At 37.9% G+C, this 19841-nt stretch overlaps 1 protein-coding gene across 6 annotated transcripts in view; it reads left to right on the top strand.

Annotated features, from left to right (window-relative positions):
* The window catches only part of POLK (DNA polymerase kappa), a 66224-nt gene that overhangs the window by 16938 nt on the left and 29445 nt on the right, over positions 1–19841 (top strand). For 3 of the 6 annotated variants that reach the window (XM_032278092.1, XM_032278064.1, XM_032278075.1), the window contains 2 exons: positions 1553–1672; positions 18746–18898. In XM_032278092.1, coding sequence (XP_032133983.1) covers positions 1616–1672; positions 18746–18898 — 210 coding nt within the window. In that variant the 5' untranslated portion in view covers positions 1553–1615. Of the gene's footprint in view, positions 1–941; positions 969–1123; positions 1148–1552; positions 1673–12323; positions 12344–18745; positions 18899–19841 lie in introns of those variants that run through there. The other 3 variants (XM_032278083.1, XM_032278103.1, XM_032278112.1) reach the window with 3 other exon arrangements.

The raw sequence follows: 19841 nt of genomic DNA, 5'->3' as shown, positions 1-19841 counted from the left end.
AGAAAATGTCTATAACGCAGTAAGGCAAGCAACAAATCAAAAAAGTGTTCAAAAGATGTGAATAGACATTTTCAAAAGATGTGAATAGGCACATGAAAAGGTGGTCAATATCTGCTGGGTGTGGTGGCTCATGCCTGTAATCCCAGCACTTTGGGAGGCCAAGGTGGGTGGATCACAAGGTCAGGAGATTGAGACTATCCTGGCTCTACTAAAAGTACAAAAAATTAGCTGGCGTGGTGGCACGTGCCTGTAGTCCTAGCTACTTGGGAGTCTGAAGCAGGAGAATCACTTAAATCAGGGAGGCAGAGGTTGCAGTGAGCCGACATTGTGACACTGCCCTCCAGCCTGGGCAACAGAGCGAGACTCCGTAAAAAGAAAAGAAAAAACATGGTCAGTATCATTAGTCATCAGGGAAATACAAATTTAAAAACCACAAACAGATGTCATTCATGCTACTGTTGCTTAGAATGACTATAATAAATAAGACAGTCACAAATGTTGGCAAGGATGTGGAGAAATTGAAACCCTCCTACATTGCTGATGGGATTATAAAATGGTTCAGCTACTTTGGAAAATAAACCGGCATTTCCTCAAAAGATTGCATATAGAGGTACCATATGACACAGAAACCCCACTCCTAGGTACATACCTGAGAGAAATGACAACATATGTCCACACAAAAACTTATGTACAAATGTTTATGATAGCATTTTTCATTGTAGCCAAAAAGTAAAAATAAGCTAAATGCCTATCAGCCAGATACATGGATAGACACTATGTTCACTGATGGAATGATGAGCAGTTTTTTGAATTATTTTCTACATTTTCTTCAATGTCTTAACATTAAATGTTTGAAAATACTTTCTAAGGAGTAAATTTTTTTTCTTTTTTTGAGATGGAGTCTTGCTCTGTCACCAGGCTGAAGTACAGTGGTGTGATCTTGGCTCACTACAACTTCTGCCTCCCGGGTTCAGGTGATTCTCCTGCTTCAGCCTCCCAAGTAGCTAGGACTACAGGTGCGTGTCACCATACCAGCTAATTTTTTGTATTTTTAGTAGAAATGGGGTTTTACCATGTTACCCAGGATGGCCTTGATCTTGATCTTGTGATCCACCCACCTTGGCTTCCCAAAGAGCTGGTATTACAGGTGTGAGCCACTGTGCCCAGCCTCTAAGGAGTAATTTTTAATGCAGCAGATCACTGATGATCCAACCCACTAAGGCCTTTGATATGCCCTATGGATCCTACCTAGGACATACTGTTCTTTTCTGAATGCAAATGTGTGTTCATCTCAGAGAGCTTGTACTGTGCTAAGTACTGCCTCACAACAATCCTATGATTTAGTTAACTACTAATGAATTCATCTTACAAATAAAGAAACAGATGTAGAAAGATTAAATAATTTTAGGGTCACCTAGCTCGTAAGTAGTAGAGCTAAGTTTTACATTTAATCTTCTGGTTCCCGAGTTTGTGCTCTTAGCCACCAGGTAATACTACAGTGATGCTTTCCTTCAGACATTTTTCTTATGCTTTGTTTTGTTTTCCTCCATAGGGGTCCAAATTTTATGGAAATGAGCTCAAGAAAGAAAAGCAAGTCAACCAACGAATTGAAAATATGATGCAACAGAAAGCTCAAATCACCAGCCAACAGCTAAGAAAAGCACAATTACAGGTATTAATTAAATTGTTAAATAGAGCAGAAGCTGGTAGAATAGTAATTGACAGTTAAAATGCATTATCAAGTCATAACTGAAAACAAGATGAAATGTAAATCTTCATTATATTGTAAAGCATACATATTCAGCAAATGAACTTACTGTGCTGAATGTTGCTCTGTTCACTTACATAAAGACTCCACACCTAGACATTGTTACCTCTGTTACACAGAAGAGTAAATGAAATTTTAATTAGGTCAAGTAACCTGCCCAGGTTGATAGGACAGGTAGTTGGCAGAACTAGGATTTAATCCAAAGCCTATGTTCTTTTTATTGTATACATACTTGGCAGCTAGGAAAGACCACAGGATAAATGTTGCATGTTTCCTGCAATGCTGATTTTGCAAAAAGTATTTGAGGAATATGTTAATTAAATTGGAGAGTAACTTAAAACGTAATCAGGTAATAGTAAAATAAAAAGTCATACTATAGATTAGAATGCCAAACGTACATGAACTTTTAAGACAAAACACAAGACTTCTAAAACCTTGGAGGCTTTTTGCCTTCTCCAGGATCTTCAGGAAGTAAATACTCAAAGTTTCCTCTTCTGTTAAAAGTTATTTCAGGAGAAAAAAATAGAAAAAAAAAATTATTTCAGGAGAAAAGTTTGGGAAGATCCAACTTGCCAGGGCACTGTGTGGTAGTTTGACAACTCAAAACAGTCGAAGCAGTCAAATTTCTGCTAGTAATACAAGTCATGGCAAGAGGAGTTTACTCTTTATCAAAATCTGATCCAGTGTTAACAAAGCTCAGTCTTTAAGGTAACAATAAAATTGTATTAATCTAATATGCTACAAAATCATTCTCTTGTGATAAAGAGTTCAGAGATCATAAATTTTATGTTTTCTTTACCAAACTATAATTTGTCATTTTTAATTGTATGCCTTCTCAGAACACAAGATAATTTTTAAGTGATTTTTTTATTATGATGAAACATGATTTATTTGTTATATCATGTTTAATGCTTCACAGCATTTCACTGTAAGGAGGTACCATAATTTGTTTACCATATCCCACCTTGATTTCAATTTTTTGTTTCATAAGCAATCCTGTGATTATCATGCGTTTTTTTTTTTTTTTTTTTTTTTTGAGATGGAGTCTTGCTCTGTCACCAGGCTGGAGTGCAGTGGCGCAATCTCGGCTCACTGCAACCTCCACCTCCCGGGTTCAAATGATTCTTCCGCCTCAGCCTCCCAAGTAGCTGGGACTACAGGCGCATGGCAGCATGCCTGGCTAATTTTTGTATTTTTAGTAGAGACAGGGTTTCACCATGTTTACCAGGATGGTCTCAGTCTCTTGACCTTGTGATCCACCTGCCTTGGCCTCCCAAAGTGCTGGGATTATAGGCAGGAGCCACCGCCCCCTGCCTGTCATTCTTATCTTTGCACTCTAGTGCTGTTATTTTGACCAAAGATGCTGTCATTTTACATTTTCTGCATGAGAGTATTGATTTCCTCTTACAGTTGTAAGCCATTAATATTTCCTTATTGTGAAAATTTCCTCTTTATTCGTTTGTTAGTATATAGGCTAAGTTGCTAGCACAAGAGAGCAAAAATGTACTATTTTAAATAAGAGCTGCTTTCTTTCTCACATAAGTAAGCAGTTCTAGCTGTTGAGTGACTCTGATCATCATTTAGAGACCCAGGTTCTTTAAATCATGTTGTTCCATCATCCTCTGGTGTTATCTTTACCTGAGGTAACAAAACCAAATTATCTCCAATCCATATTTCATCTTCTGGTTAAGAAAGAAAGAGAAAAAATTGAAGGCAAGTACAGTAATTCGCTACTAAGTGAAAAATAAGTTGTACACATTACTTCAGCTCACATTCTTTGGCAAGAATTTAAGTTACATGGCCACACCTAACTGCAAGAGAAGCTGTAACTTTAGCTGGGTGGCCATGTGCCCAGCTGAAAATCTGCTACTATGGATGGAAGGAAGAATGGATTTTAGGGTTCAAGTAGCAGTCTGAAGCAATATCCTTTCCCCCCATTTCTAGGGGATTTATATCTATTTCTCTTGACTTATAAGGTCTTATATGTTAGAGATTTTTTTCTTGCCATTTGTTATGAATATTTTTCCAATATATTATCTTTTAATTTTGCAGTTTTTCTCATATAATTTTTAATGTTTATGTAATCAAATCCAGTGATTTTTTTTTTTGAAAAAGACTATATATCTATCTAGATTTCCCTTTCACTTCAAAATTTATTTTTTTAACTTTTAAGTTCAGGGGTACATGTGCAGGTTTGTTATATAAGTAAACTGGTGTCATGGAGGTTTGTTGTACAGATTATTTTGTCACCCAGGTATTAAGCCTAGTACCCATTAGTTTTTTTTTCTGATCCTCTCCCTCCTTCCACCCTCCGCCCTTCACCCTCCAGTAGACCCAAGTGTGTGCTGTTCCCCTCTATGTGTCCATGTGGTTTCATGATTTAGCTCCCACTTATAAGTGAGAACATCTGGTATTTGGTTTCTGTCCCTTTGTTAGTTACTAGGGATAATGGACTCCAGCTCCATCCATGTTCCCTCAAAAGACAGGATCTTATTTCCTTTTTATTGCCACACAGTATTCCATGGTGTATATGTACAACATTTTCTTCATCCAGTCTACCATTGATGAGCATTTAGGTTGATTCCATGTCTTTGCTGTTGTGAATAGTGCTACAGTGAACAAACACCTGCATATATAAAAAGACCTCATTTTTCAAAGCAGTTTTAGGTTCACAGCAAAATTGAACTAAAAGTCTGAAGATTTTCCATCAACTCCTTTCTCCCCACAGGCATAGCCTCCCCTACTATCATCATCCCCCACCAGAAAGGGTACATTTGTTACAGTTGATGAACCTATGTTGACACATTATCACCCAAAGTTGATAGTTTACATTAGGGTTCAATATTGGTGGTGTACATTCCGTGGGTGTAGACAAATGTACAGTGAGGTGCATCTGCCATTATAGTATCATACAGAGTAGTTTCACTGCCCCCCCGAAGAAATACTCTGTGCTCCATCTGTTCATCCCTCCCTCCCTGACTAACTCCTGGAAATCACTGATCTTTTTACTATCTCCATAGTTTTCCCTTTTCCAGAATGTCATATGTTAGAATCATACAGGATGTAGCCTTTTCAGACTGACTGCTTTTACTTAGTAATGTGCATTTCCCTTTCCTTCATATCTTTTCATGGCTTGATAGTTCATTTATTTTATGTGCTGAATATTATTCATTTATCTGGATGTACCACGGCCAGTTTTATGTATTTATTTATTTTTGAGATGGAATCTCTCTCACTTTGTTGCCCAGGCTGGAGTGCAGTTGTGCGATTTTGGCTCACGGCAACCTCCACCTCCCAGGTTCAAGCTATTCTCCTGCCTCAGCCTCCTGAGTAGCTGGGATTACCAGCACCCGCCACTATGCCTGGCTAATTTTTGCATCTTTTAGTAGAGACGGGGTTTCACCACATTGGCTAGTCTGGTCTTGAACTCCTGGCCTCATGTGATCGCCTGCCTTGTCCTTCCAGAGTTCTGGGATTACAGGCATGAACCATACCACAGACAACTGAATAATATTCAGCATGTAAAATAAATGAGCTATCAAGCTATTTGTCCATTAACCTACTGAAGGTCGACGTTGGTTGCTTCTAAGTTTTGGCAGTTATGAATAAAGTTGCTGTAAACATCCATGGAAAACTTATGTGTGCACATAAGTTTTCAGCTCCTTTGGGTAAATAAATAAATATGGTAAAATAAAATTATGTTTAGTTTTATAAGAAACTGCCAAACTGTCTTCCACAGTGACCGTACCATTTTTTCTTCACACCAACGATGAATTCCTGTTGCTAAATATCATTGCCATCATTTGGTGGTGTCAGTATTGTGAATTTTGACTATTCTAATAGGTGTATAGTGGTATCTCATTGTTGTTTTAATTTGCATATCACTGATGACATATGATGTGGAGCATCCTTTTGTGTGCTTTTGTATATTTGCCATCTGTATATCTTCTTTGTTGAGGTATCTGTTAAGGTCCTTGACCATTTATAATCAAGTTGTTTGTTTTCTTATTTTTGGCTTTTCAGAGTTCTTCGTGTATTTTGGGCAACAGACCTGTATCGGAGATGTCTTTTGCAAAATATATATTGTTTTCCAACCTTGGCTTTTCTTTTTATTCTGTTGACAGTATCTTTCACAGAGCAGAAATTTTTTATTTTAGTGAAGTCCAGTTTATCAATTCTTTCTTTCATGGATTGTGCCTTTGATATTGTATCTAAATAGTCATCTTCAAATCCAAGTCCATTTAGATTTTTTCTTCTGTTCTCTTCTAGGAATTTTATAGTTTTGCATTTTACATTTAGATTTATGATTCATTTGAGTTTATTTTTGTGAAGGCTATAAGTTTATCTTTTTTTTTTTTTAACATGTAGATATCCAGTTGTTCCAGCACAATTCGTTAAAAAATTCTTTTCTTGCTAGGTGTGGTGCCTCATGCCTGTAATCACAGCACTTTGTGGGGCCAAGGCGAGAAGATCGCTTGAGACCAGGGGTTCAAGACCAGCCTAGGCAAAATGGCAAGACCCTATTTCTACAAAAAATATAAAAAATTAACTGGGTATGGGGGCACACACCTATGGTCCTAGCTATTTGGGAGGCTGAGGTGGGAAGATTGCTTGGGCCTGGGAGATTGAAGTGGCAGTGAGCCGTGATTGCACCACTGCACTCCAACCTGGGCAACAGAGTGAAACTGTGTCTCAAGAAAAGAATAAAAAAGAAACTCTTCTCCATTATATTGAGTCATTACTCTTTTGTCAAAGACCCGTTGTCTATATTTTTGTGAGTCTGTTTCTGGGCTCTGTATTCTGTTTCATTGGTCTATTTGTCTTTTCTTTTGCCAATACCACACTACCTTTTTTTTTTTTCCTTTTTTTTTTTTTTTGGGACGGAGTTTCGCTCTTGTTACCCAGGCTGGAGTGCAATGGCGCGATCTCGGCTCACCGCAACCTCCGCCTCCTGGGTTCAGGCAATTCTTCTGCCTCAGCCTCCTGAGTAGCTGGGATTACAGGCACGCGCCACCATGCCCAGCTAATGTTTTGTATTTTTAGTAGAGACGGGGTTTCACCATGTTGACCAGGATGGTCTCGATCTCTTGACCTTGTGATCCACCCGCCTCGGCCTCCCAAAGTGCTGGGATTACAGGCTTGAGCCACCATGCCTGGCCTTCACACTATCTTAATTGTTGTAACTTTATAGTAAGTCTTAAAGTCAAGTAGTGTCAGTTTTTCAGTTTTGTTCTTCTTCTTCAATATTATGTTGGCTAGTTGGATCTTTTGCCTCTTCATATAAATTTTAGAATAAGTTTGTTGATATCCACAAAATAACTTGCTGGGATTTTGACTGGGACTACATTGAGTATATAGATGAAGTAGGGAAGAACTGACATTTTATAATAGAGTGTTGCTATTCATGAACATGGACAATCTCTCCATTTAAAGATGCTCCTTGACTTACAGTGGAGTTACATTGGGATAAACCCGTTATAAAGTTGAAAAATTGTAAGTCAAACCATCATAAGTCCAGATGCTCCCTGTCTTACGTGGGGTTATATCCAGATAAACCCTTCATAAAGTTGAAAAATCTTAAGTTGAACCATCATAGGCCAGAGACTGTATTTAGTTCTTCTCTGCTTGCTTTCTTCAAACTTTTGTAGTTTTCCTCATGTTGATCTTGTACATATTTTGTTACATTTATACCTAAGTATTTCATTTTTGGAGGTTCTAATGTAAATTGTAATGTGTTTTGTTTTGTTTTGTTTTTGAGACAGAGTCTCCCTCTGTTACCCAGGCTACAGTGCAGTGGCATGATCTCGGTTCATTGCAACCTCCTCTTCCTGGGTTCAAGAGATTCTCCTGCCTCCACCTCCTGAGTAGCTGGGAATACAGGTGCCCACCACCAAGCCCAGCTGGTTTTTATATTTTTAGTAGAGACATAGTTTTACTATGTTGGCCAGACTAGTCTTGAACTCCTGAACTCAAGTGATACACCCACCTCAGCCTTCCAAAGTGCTGAGATTACAGGCATGAGCCACCATGTTTGGCCTGTGATATGTTTTAAATTTTAAATTTTACTTGTTCATTGATGGTATATAGGAAAGTGGTTGACATTTGTATATTTATCTTATATCTTATAACTGATTATTATCGCTTATTGGTTACAGAAACAATATTCTTATAATGGTGGTTTTTTTTTTTTTTTTTTTTTTTTGTATGGTACTTGGAAAAGTATTCCTCACAACCAAGCCTATGTCTTTTTTTAGTATTTTTATAGCTCTTGGCATACTGAAATCTTTAGTCAATTTGGAATTTGTTTTGCTGTAAGGTGTGAAGTATATTTTTCTTAAATGGTGTTATGTTTTTCTTACATAGTACTATTTGCCCTAAATGGTGATTCACTTGTCCCAACTCCATTTATTGAATCACGAATCCTTTCTTCATTGAGTCGAAATGAGGCACTTCCAAATAAAAAAATTCTCGTTCTTTGATTTATTTCTGGACTCTCCTAATTAATTCAGTCTTTTCTTGTATCAGTACCATACAGTTTTAGTTGTTGAACAATAGAAATATAGTTTAATATTCTCTCTCATAACTCTTTAAAAATATTGTTTTGTTTTTCTCATGCATGTTTCTTTCAAATAAACTTAGGCATCATTTTATCAAAGTTTAAAAAAAATCAGTTCTAGCCACAATCATATTATTTTTAAATTGATATTAATCCTTAAGTAATGTACTTTCTGGACATTTTTGTTTTATTGATCTATAATCTACAAATATATTTAACAGTTTTAATAATACAGTATATGAGTGATGCCAACAACTGTTAGCTATTCATACTATTTTTAAAGCTCATATCCCTAAATATACTACTAATCTGAAGGAATAAAAAGTATCTTTCAGTGTACTGTGTAGTAGAATTTAAGATTTTGTTCCAGTTTTGGTTCACTATTTCTTCGGAGGCTCTCTGGCATCTTTTGCAATAGGAATGGCAGGAAATGTGTTTTATGTTGATTGTTAAATTGTTTCATGTGTTGAGCTTCCTCCAAAAGAAGCTGTATAAATGGGAGAGGATTGAGGAAGTTTAAGGAGTCAAGAAGGTCTGAGAGAACTTGTTTTCATAGGAAATGTGTTTCTATTTTAGAGTCTTAAAATTTCCAAGTACTTGATTTTATTATGTGTGATATGATAATATGAACTATTTGCTAGTCAAGCTGAGGTAAGCAACTTCTGCAGGCATGAACTCCCAGGGTGCTGAGAACCTCTCTAAGTATACTCCACCCTTTCCCACTCCCATTGGACTTCTTAAAGGCACAATCGTTTTTGTAACTGACAAATTGTCATATAATAACATGGGTTCATAAATCGAGTAGACAAATGTTCATTTTATGTTACGTGACAGCTATACAGCAAATCCGTGCATTTTGGCCATTTTAGCAATTTACTGATTTTGGGGTTTTTTTTTTTTTTTTTTTTTTTTTTTTAGAGAGAGATAAGGTCTCTCTTGTCACCGAGGCTGGAGTGCAGTGGTGTTATCATGGCTCCCTGCAATCTTCAACTACTGGGCTCAAACAATCCTGCTTTGGCCTCCCAAGTAGGTGGGACTATGGGTACACACCTCCACACCCAGTTAATTTAAAAAATTTATTGTAGAGACAGGATCTCACTATGTTGCCTGGGCCAGTCTCAAACTCCTGGCCTCAAACTACCCTTCCACTTCAGCTTCCCAAAGGGATTAGAGGCATGAGCCACTGGGCCTGGCCAACAATTGATTTTATTAACTCAAATTTAGTCACTAGTCTTGGGAAAATACTAAGTTAAGAAAACAAACAAAAAGTTATTTCTGAAATAGTCTCCTCAATATAATAGAAATGGGGGATTTTAAAAGAAAATAAGACATAATATGGATAGAAAATATACCATTATGGTTTGATTTGAGTGTATTTCAACATTACATACTTTTAAAAATCTGTTACAGGGAAGCATTATAGCATAATCAAAAACAGACTTCAGAGTAACCTGGTTTCAGTGTTTAGTGCTATTTACTAGCTCTGTGATTTAGGGCAAATTACTTACTCTTACTGACCTTTAGCTTCATCTGTACAATGGGAACAATAATTATGATCTCAGAATTATTTTGACCAGTAAATGAGTTAACATAGGAAGCCCTTAGCATATTATATGTCACATATAATATGCTCAATAAATGTCACTTCTACTTTTATAATTACAAATAATATCATTAAAGCCTTATTGTATCCCTAGATAGGCACATTTTATGAGCATCTCTTTTAATTCTTTCAATGACCTATTGAGGTTGGTTTGGTACCACTTTACAAATAAGGAAAGTAAGCATGAAAGGGGTTGAATTGCTCCCTGTGCTGTAACTAATGAGTTGCGCTACTAGGACCCAAACCAAAGTCCTTAATTCTTTTGGTTGGTTTCTTTTTTAATTTTTTTTTATTATTATACTTTAAGTTCTTGGATACATGTACAGAACGTGCAGGTTTTTTACGTAGGTATACATGTGCCACGGTGGTCTGCTGCACCCATCAACCCATCATGTACATTAGGTACTTCTCTTAATGCTATCCCTCCTCTTGCTCCCCAGGCCGTAACAGGCCCCACTGTGTGATGTTCCCCTTCTGTGCCCATATGTTCTCATTTTCACCTCCCACTTACGAGTGAGAACATGCAGTGTTGGGTTTTCTGTTCCTGTGTTAGTTTGCTGAAAATGATGGTTTCAAGCTTCATCTGTGTCCCTGCAAAGGACATGAACTCATTCTTTTTTATGGCCGCATATTATTCCATGGTATGTATGTGCCACTTTTTCTTTATCCAGTCTATCATTAATGGGCATTTGGGTTGGTTCCAAGTCTTTGATATTGTGAATAGTGCTGCAATAAACAATAAAATAGTGCCTGTGTTTTTATAGTAGAATGATTTATAATCCTTGAGATATATACCCAGTAATGGGATTGTAGGATCAAATGGTATTTCCGATTCTAGATCCTTGAGGAATCATCACACCGTCTTCCACAATGGTTGAACTAATTTACCACCAACAGTGTAGAGGCATTCCTATTTCTCCACATACTCTCTAGCATCTGTTGTTTCCTCACTTTTTAATGATCACCATTTTAACTGGCATGAGAACCATGGTCTTTCATTGTGGTTTTGATTTGCATTTCTCTAATGACCAGTGATGATGTGTTTTTTTTTCAAACATTTGTTGTTTGTTTTTGTATAAGGTATAAGGCAGGGGTACAGTTTCAGTTTTCTGCATATGGCTAGCCAGTTTTCCCAACAGCATTTATTAAATAGGGAACCCTTTCCCCATTGCTTGTTTTTGTCAGGTTTGTCAAAGATCACGTGGTTGTAGATGTGTGGTTGTGGATCTGAGGGCTCTGTTCTGTTTCATTGGTCTATGTATCTGTTTTGGTACCAGTACCTTGCTGTTTTGGTGACTGTAGCCCTGTAGTGTAGTTTGAAATGAGGTAGTGTGATGCCACCAGCCTTGTTCTTTTTGCTTAGGATTGTCTTGGCTATACAGGCTCTTTTTTGGTTCCATATGAAGTTTAAAGTAGGTTTTTCTAGTTCTGTGAAGAAAGTCAGTGGTAGCTTGATGGGAATAGCATTGAATCTGTAAATTATTTTGGGCAGTGTGGCCGTTTTCATGATATTGATTCTTCCTATGAATAGACATGGAATGTTGTTCTATTTGTTTGTGTCCTCTCTTATTTCCATAATCAGTAGTCCCCTTTGTAGTTTTCCTTGAAGAGATCCTTTACTTCCCTTGTACGTTGTATTCCTAGGCATTTTATTCTCTTTGTAGCAATTGTGAATGGGATTTCACTCATGATTTGGCTCTTTGTTTGTCTTATTGGTGTATAGGAAAGCTTGTGATTTTTGCACATTGATTTTGTATTGTGAAACTTTGCTGAAGTTGCTTAACACCTTAAGGAGTTTTGGAGCTGAGATGATGGGGTTTTCTAAATTTGCAGTCATGTTATCTGCAAACAGAGATCATTTGACTTCCTCTCTTCCCATTTGAATACGCTTTATTTCTTTCTCTTGCCTGATTGCCCTGGCCAGAACTTCCAATACTACATTGAATAGGAGTGGTAAGAGAGAGCATCCTTGTCTTGTGCCAGTTTTCAAAGGGAATGCTTCCAGCTTTTGCCCATTCAGTATGATACTGGCTGTGGGTCTGTCATAAATAGCTCTTATTATTTTGAGGTATGTTTCATCAAGACCTAGTTTATTGAGTGTTTGTAGCATGAAGGGTTGTTGAATTTTATTGAAGGCCTTTTCTGTATCTATTGAGATAATCATGTGGTTTTTGTCATTGGTTCTGTTTATGTGATGGGTTACATTTATTGATTTGCATATGTTGAACCAGCCTTGCATCCCAGGGATGATGTCACCTTGATCATGGTGGATAAGCTTTTTAATATGCTGCTGGATTTGGTTTGCCAGTACTTTATTGAGGATTTTCGCATCGATGTTCCTTGGCCTGAGATTTTCTTTTTTTGTTATGTCTCTGACAGGTTTTGATATCAGGATGATGCTGGCCTTATGAAATGAGTAAGGGAGAAGTCCCTCTTTTTCTATTGTTTGGAATAGTTTTAGAAGGAATGGTACCAGTTCCTCTTTGTACCTCTGGTAGAATTCGGCTGTGAATCTTTCTGGTCCTGGGCTTTTTTGATTGGTAGACTATTAATTACTGCCTCAATTTCAGAACTTGTTATTGGTCTATTCAGTGATTTGACTTCTTCCTGGTTTAGTCTTGGGAGAATGTGTGTGTCCAGGAATTTATCCATTTCTTCTAGATTTTCTAGTTTATTTGCATAGAGGTGTTTAAATTATTCTCTGATGGTATTTTGTATTTCTGTGGGATCAGAGGTGGTATCTCTTTTATCATTTTTATTGCATCTATTTGATTCTTCTCTCTTTTCTTCTTTATTAGTCTGTCTAGCAGTCTATTTTGTTAATCTTTTTTAAAAAACCAGCTCCTGAATTCATTGATTTTTTTGAAGGGTTTTTTTGTGTGTCTCTGTCTCCTTCAGTTCTGCTCTGATCTTATTTATTTCTTGTCTTCTGCTAGCTTTTGAATTTGTTTGCCCTTGCTGCTTTAGTTCTTTTAATTGTGATGTTACGATGTCTATTTTAGATCTTTCCCACTATCTCCTGTGGACATTTAGTGCTATAAATTTCCCCCTTAACACTGCTTTAGCTGTGTCCCAGAGATTCTGGTACATCGTGTCTTTGTTCTCATTGGTTTCAAATAACTTTATTTCTGCCTTGATTTTGTTATTTATCCAGGAGTCATTCAGGAGCAAGTTGTTCAGTTTCCAGGTATTTGTGCAGTTTTGAGTGAGTTTCTTAATCCTGAGTTCCAATTTGATTGCACTGTGGTGTAAGAGACTGTTAGGATTTTCTTTCTTTTGCATTTGCTGAGGCAATCAATTTCCAATTATGTATTGAGTTTTAGAACAAGTGCTGTGTGGTGCTGAGAACATGTATATTCTGTTAATTTGGGGTGGAGAGTTCTGTAGATGTCTATTAAGTCCGCTTGGTCCACAGCTGAGTTCAAATCCTGAATATCCTTGTTAATTTACTGTCTCTAATATTGACAGTGGGGTGTTAAAGTCTCCCACTGTTATTGTGTGAGAGTCTAAGTCTCTGTAGGTCTCTAAGAACTTGCTTTGTGAATCTGGTTGGTCCTGTATTGGGTGCATATATATTTAGGATAGTTAGCTCTTCTTGTTGCATTGATCCCTTTACCGTTATATAATGCCCTTTGTCTTTTTTGATCTTTGTTGGTTTGAAGTCTGTTTTATCAAGACTAGGATTGCAACCTCTGTTTTTCTTTCCCTTTGCTTGACAAATCTTCCTCCATCCCTTTATTTTGAGCCTGTGTGTCTTTACACATGAGATGAGTCTCCTGAATACAGCACACCAATGGATCTTAACTCTTTATCCAGTTTGCCAGGTTGTGTCTTTTAATTGGGGCATTTAGCTCATTTACCTTTAAGGTTAGTATTGTTATGTGTGAATTTGATCCTGTCGTGAAGCTAGCAGGTTATTTTGCCCATTAATTTATGCAGTGTCTTCATAGTGTTGATGATATTTACAATTTGGCATGTTTTTTGCAGTGGTTGGTACTGATTTTTCCTTTCCATATTTAGTGCTTCCTTCAGGAGCTCTTGTAAGGCAGGCCTGGTAGTGACAGAATCCCTCAGCATTTGCTTGTTTGTAAAGGATTTTGTTTCTCCTTTGCTTAGGAAGCTTAGTTTGGCTGGATATGAAATTCTGGGTTGAAAATTCTTTTCTTTAGGAATATTGAATGTTGGCCACCACTCTTTTCTGGCTTGTAGGGTTTCTGCAGAGAGATCTGATGTTATTTTGATGGGCTTCCCTTTGTGGGTAACTCAATGTTTCTCTCTGGCTGCCCTTAACTTTTCCTTCATTTCATCCTTGGTGAATCTGATGATTATATGTCTTGGGGTTGCTCTTCTCTAGGAATATCTTTGTGTTTTTCTTTATATTTCCTGAATTTGAATGTTGTCCTGTCTTGCTAGGTTGGAGAAGCTCTCCTAGATAATATCCTGAAGTGTGTTTTCCAGTTTGGTTCCATTCTCCCTGTCACTTTCAGGTATATCAATTGTAGGTTTGATCTTTTCTTATAGTCCCATATTTTTGGTAGCTTTGTTCATTCCTTTTCACTATTTTTTCTCTCATCTTGTCATCACACTTCTTTTCATTAAGTTGAACTTTAATATCTGATATTCTTTCTTCTGCTTGATCGATTCAGCTATTGATACTTGTGTATGCTTCACAAAGTTCTTGTGCTGTGTTTTTCAGCTCTATCAGGTCATTTATGTTCTTAACTAAACTGGTTATTCTAATTAGCAGTTCCTGTAACCTTTTATCAAGATTCTTAGCTTCCTTGCATTGGGTTAGAACATGCTCCTTTAGCTTGGAGGAGTTTGTTATTACCCACCCTCTGAAGCCTACTTCTGTCAGTTCCTCAAACTCATTCTCCGTCCAGTTTTTTTCCTTGCTGGTAAGGAGTTGTGAACCTTTGAAGGAGAAGAGGCATTCTGGTTTTTGGAATTTTCAGCCTTTTTGCACTGTTTTTTCTTCAACTTTGTGCATTTTTCTACCTTTGGTCTTTGATGTTGGTGACCTTCAGATGGTCATCCTTTTTGTTTATGTTGATGCTATTGCTTTCTGCTTGTTAGTTTTTCTTCTAACAGGCCCCTCTTCTGAAGGTCTGCTGGAATTTGATGGAGGTCCACTCCAGATCCTGTTTGCCTGGATATCACCAGCAGAGGCTGCAGAACAGCAAAGATTGCTGACTGTTCCTTCCTCTGGAAGCTTCCTTCCAGAAAGGCAGCCGCCGGATGACAGCCACAGCTCTCCTGTATGAGGTGTCTGTCGACCCTTGCAGTCAGGAGGCATGGGGTCAGGGACCCACTTGAGGAAGTAGTCCGTCCCTTACGGACAGCACTCAAGTGCTGTGCTGGGAGATCCACTGTTCTCTTCAGAGCCAGCAGGCAGGAACGTTTAAGTCTGCTGAAGCTGCACCCACAGCCACCCCTTCCCCCAGGTGCTCTGTCCCAGGGAGATGGGAGTTTTATCCATAAGCCCCTGGTTGCAGCTGCTGCCTTTCTTTCAGAGATGCCCCAACCAGAGAGGAGGAAACTAGAGAGGCAGTTTGGCCACAGGGGCTTTGAGGAGCTGTGGTGGGTTCTGCCCAGTTCAACCTTGCCTGCAGCTTTGTTTACACTGTGAAGGGAAAAACCTACTGCTCAAGCCTCAGTAATGGTGGGCGCCCCTCCCCGTGCCAAGCTTGAGCATCCCAGGTCGACTTCAGACTGCTGTGCTGGCAGCGAGAATTTCAAGCCAGTGGGTGTTAACTTTCTGGGCTCCTGGGGGTGGGTTCTGCTGAACTAGACCACTTGGCTCCCTGGCTTCAGCCCCCTTTCCAGTAGAGTGAATGGTTCTATCTCGCTGGCATTCCAGGTGCCACTGGGGCACAAAAAAAAAAAAACAAAACTCTGCAGCTAGCTTGGTGTCTGCCCAAATGGCTGCCCCGTTTTGTGCTTGAAACTCAGGGCCCTGGTGGTATTGGCACCTGAGGGAATCTCCTGGTCTGCGGATTGCGATGATAGTGGTAAAAGTTAGTATCTGGGCCGGATAGCACCATCCCTCCTCATGGCACAGTCCCTCATGGCTTCCCTTGGCTAGGGAAAGGAGTTCCTGACTCGTTGGGCTTCCCATGTGAGGAGACACTCCACTGTGCTTCTCCTCGCCCACTGTGGGCTGCACCCACTGTCTAACCAGTACCATTGAGATGAACTGGTTACCTTTGTTGGAAGTGCAGAAATCACCCACTTTCTGTGTTGATCTCGCTGGGAGCTGCAGACAGGAGCAGTTACTGTTCGGCCATCTTCCCCGGGAATCAACAAAGCCCTTATTCTTAACCAGTGTGGCACATACCAGTTTTGAACAGTAGCAAGAGGAACAATGTGCATGTTGACTCAGATCAGAACTTGAAAGTCATTAGAAAATGGAATGAAGAGAGGACAATATAAATGGGGATTTCAGTTGAAGAAACTTTTAAAAGCAATAGTGACAAGTATCTAGTTGATGTAGAAAGAGAAGAGTTCAGAGAAGGGTGACTAATGAGAGATAGTAAAGGAAAATGGAATGTATGAGTCATACAGTGGGGAGGTTTCCTTTTGGCAGCTATGCTTGCTTTAAGCACAAAAAAGGAGAATAGCTTGTTGAAGATATTATAATAACATTAACATATTAGTCTGAGGAGAATTTTTTCCCATTTGTCTATTATCTTTTTTTTTCTAGATGATTCCATATCAAGGCATCTTAGATGCCACTTCCTTATTCTCACTTGACTCTTATATCTTAGGTATATTTTCTGGATTAAGGTAGAGTAGCTTTTAGCTTACATTTGTTTTTATTAGTCTCCATAATTTGTTTATATCTGGTCGTGATGCTATTCTCTGGTTTAGAATTGAGGTACTAAAATAAGTAGATTTTAATTAGCATGTTAAATTGTAGCAGTATTTAAAAGTTCCATGTATTAGGTATAGGATTTTGCTGTAAGAAGTTAGATTTCTTCAAGATTTTTCTATTACTGCTCCCTCTTTTTAAACTACCTTTAATATACTGCTATACATTTTATTCTTTTCTTCCTTCTAGTCTCCCCTCCCTATTTCTCTTCTGAGAAAATAATTTGAAGTCAAATAAGGTTTTTCTTCTGAAGGAACTCACAATTTAGTATCTAATACAATAAGTGCCATGCAAGAGCAGGAAAAAAAGGAACATTAAATTCCGTGGCACAGAGGACAGAGATTCTACTAGGTACCAAGAGATATTTCAGCTGATCCTTGAAAGCTTGTGAGAGAGCTCAGAAGGGCACTCCAGACAGAGGAACAGCCTGAGGAAGGCATAGAGCAACCCAGGTCATTCACTGAGCTATATCCTAAACAAGGGGAGGCCTTCTACAGATTTCCCTGTACTTCCTGGAGACATGAGTCAGGGTAATTGCCTCTAAAAAAAGGAGTTACAGTTTTAACCTGCGACTAGTGGGCAGCTAGTGTCACAATAACACTAAGAAGGAAGGACATAAAAAAAATTCTGCATAGTAGAGGCAAAGTTGGAGTCCAGCATGAGGGAAAAAGCCACATATACTTCTATAGCTCTCCACTTTTGAGAAAATTTGCTAGAGGGAACTCCACATGACAGAAGTTATTTTCATTCCATAGATCACCCCACTTGCTCATTGCTGGCTGTTTTTCTCTGTTTTTGATGTCTTATTATGCAGCTATCCATTGATTCTTTTAATAATAGATGCATTTATTGAACTTGTACCATGTACCAGGCGCTGTTCTATGTTCTCTATGTTTTCCAGCTTATTTAATAGATTTCTTCTCTTATGATTTTACTTTAATGATCTTGGTAACTTCCTTATATGTTGCATAGATCACAGCTATTACACAGCCACCTCTGGCTGCAGGGTAAGCTGGAAAAGTCAGTATTTAGCCTTTCTTGCCTTGATAGTGGAGGCTGGCCACAAAAATGGAAGTTAGAAATGAACGTGTCAGCTACGTATTCACTTTTCTTACTTGCTTCCTTTGTTTATTTCTGTCCCCTTTCATTTCTTTCTTATTGTAAATCTAACTCTTTTTCTCTGAAGAAACTAAAATTCTTTAAAGGTTAAAATTATTCACTATTATATTTGACGTATAAAAGTTGATGAAGAATAAATTACAGTTTGGGTTTTAAATTTTACTTGTATAGATTAACATCAAATTTCAACATTATAAAAGCAGTTCTACAGAGGGAATGTTTACATTATGCTTCAGTATTTTCAGTTGTTCCTTACTGTTCAACATAAACATCATATGCCAAAGAAGTATAGTCTTTTATTGTATATTTCCTTTGTTGCTCTTTTAAGACATAAACAATATGAATCAAATGGCAATCTTACCTACATTGAAGCTTTTAATTACAATGAGTTGAACTCCAAATTTATAAAGCAGTAGAATCATTTGATAAAAACAGTTGGATTAGCTCATTCAGTCATTCATTAAATATTAAGTTCCTGTCATGTGCCTGAGGGTTTGGAGAGATGAAAGGCTTGATAGGGAATGATATTTGAGGACAGGCTGTCTCTACGAAAATAAAAGCAATTACCAATTTTAATTTTAAAAAAGTAAAAAATATATATATAAACACTCATAAACAGTAATAAAATATAAACCCATAAACGCTCTTGAACAACAAAATGTACACCCTCTAAGTAAGTAGGTGGGTGGATGCATGAATGGATGGATGAATGGGTAGGTGGACAGAGACTGATAGATGAATACTTACTAAATTAAGATTAATTTTATGATTAATGGTGTTTCAATATTATGTTGTCTAAATATGTGTTAACTCTTTTAAAAAATTAAGGTTGACCGATTTGCAATGGAATTAGAAGAGAGCCGAAATTTGAACAATACCATAGTGCACATTGACATGGATGCTTTCTATGCAGCTGTAGAAATGAGGGACAATCCAGAATTGAGGGATAAACCCATTGCTGTAGGATCAATGAGTATGCTGGTAAGATCAAAAACAAAAAGGAAATTCTGTAATGTATTCATAAGTTTACTAGTTCATGAAAGGGGAATTCTTTATTGAGGTCTACCAGTTTGCTGAGTATTTTTCTGGGTGCCTTATATATGACTCAATTACTGAATCCTTTTAACATACTTTAAGGCAAGGGTCCAGCCCCCGGTTCACAGACTGGTATTGGTCTGTGGCCAGTTAGGAACTGGGCCTCACACAGGAGGTGAGCGTCAGGCACGTGAAAGAAGCTTCATCTGTATTTACAACCACTTCCCATCACTTGCATTACTGCCTGAGCTCCACTTCCTGTCAGATCAGTGACAGCATTAGATTCTCATAGGAGCGCAAACCCTATTGTGAACTGCCCATGGGAAGATCCAGGTTGCCTACTCCTTATGAGAATCTAATGCCTGATGATCTGTCACTGTCTGCCATTACTCCCAGATGGGATCGTCTAGTTGCAGGAAAACAAGCTCAGGGCTCCCATTGATTCTACATTATCGTGAGTTGGATAATTATTTCATTATATATTTCAGTGTAATTATAATAGAAATAAAGTGCACAATAAATGTAACATGCTTGAATCTTCTCAAAACCATCTTTCCCACCAGTTTGTGGAAAAATTGTCTTCCACGAAACCTTATTCTTTGGTGCCAAAAAGGTTAGGAACTGCTGCTTTAAGGTACTCGTTTTTATTTCCATTTGAGAAAAAAAAACAAACTCAGAGAGATGTTTAATAACTTGCCCAAAGTTACAAATCTAATAATTTACAAGGCAAATTAAATTTTTCCTTAAGTAACCATTCTAGTGAAAGAGGGTTGAAGAAGAAAAAAAAATGTTATTCTAAAGTATTAATAAAGATTTTCAAAGTGGTCTGCAGGCGAAATCCAGCTTTTTATTGGAAGAAAGTCACACCCATTTATTTATTACTGTTGTT

The sequence above is a fragment of the Sapajus apella genome, unplaced genomic scaffold (genome assembly GCF_009761245.1).
Source record: "Sapajus apella isolate SASKATOON/1434 unplaced genomic scaffold, GSC_monkey_1.0 scaffold1, whole genome shotgun sequence".
NCBI lineage: Eukaryota > Metazoa > Chordata > Mammalia > Primates > Cebidae > Sapajus > Sapajus apella.
This window is presented reverse-complemented; position numbering and strand designations above follow the sequence as displayed.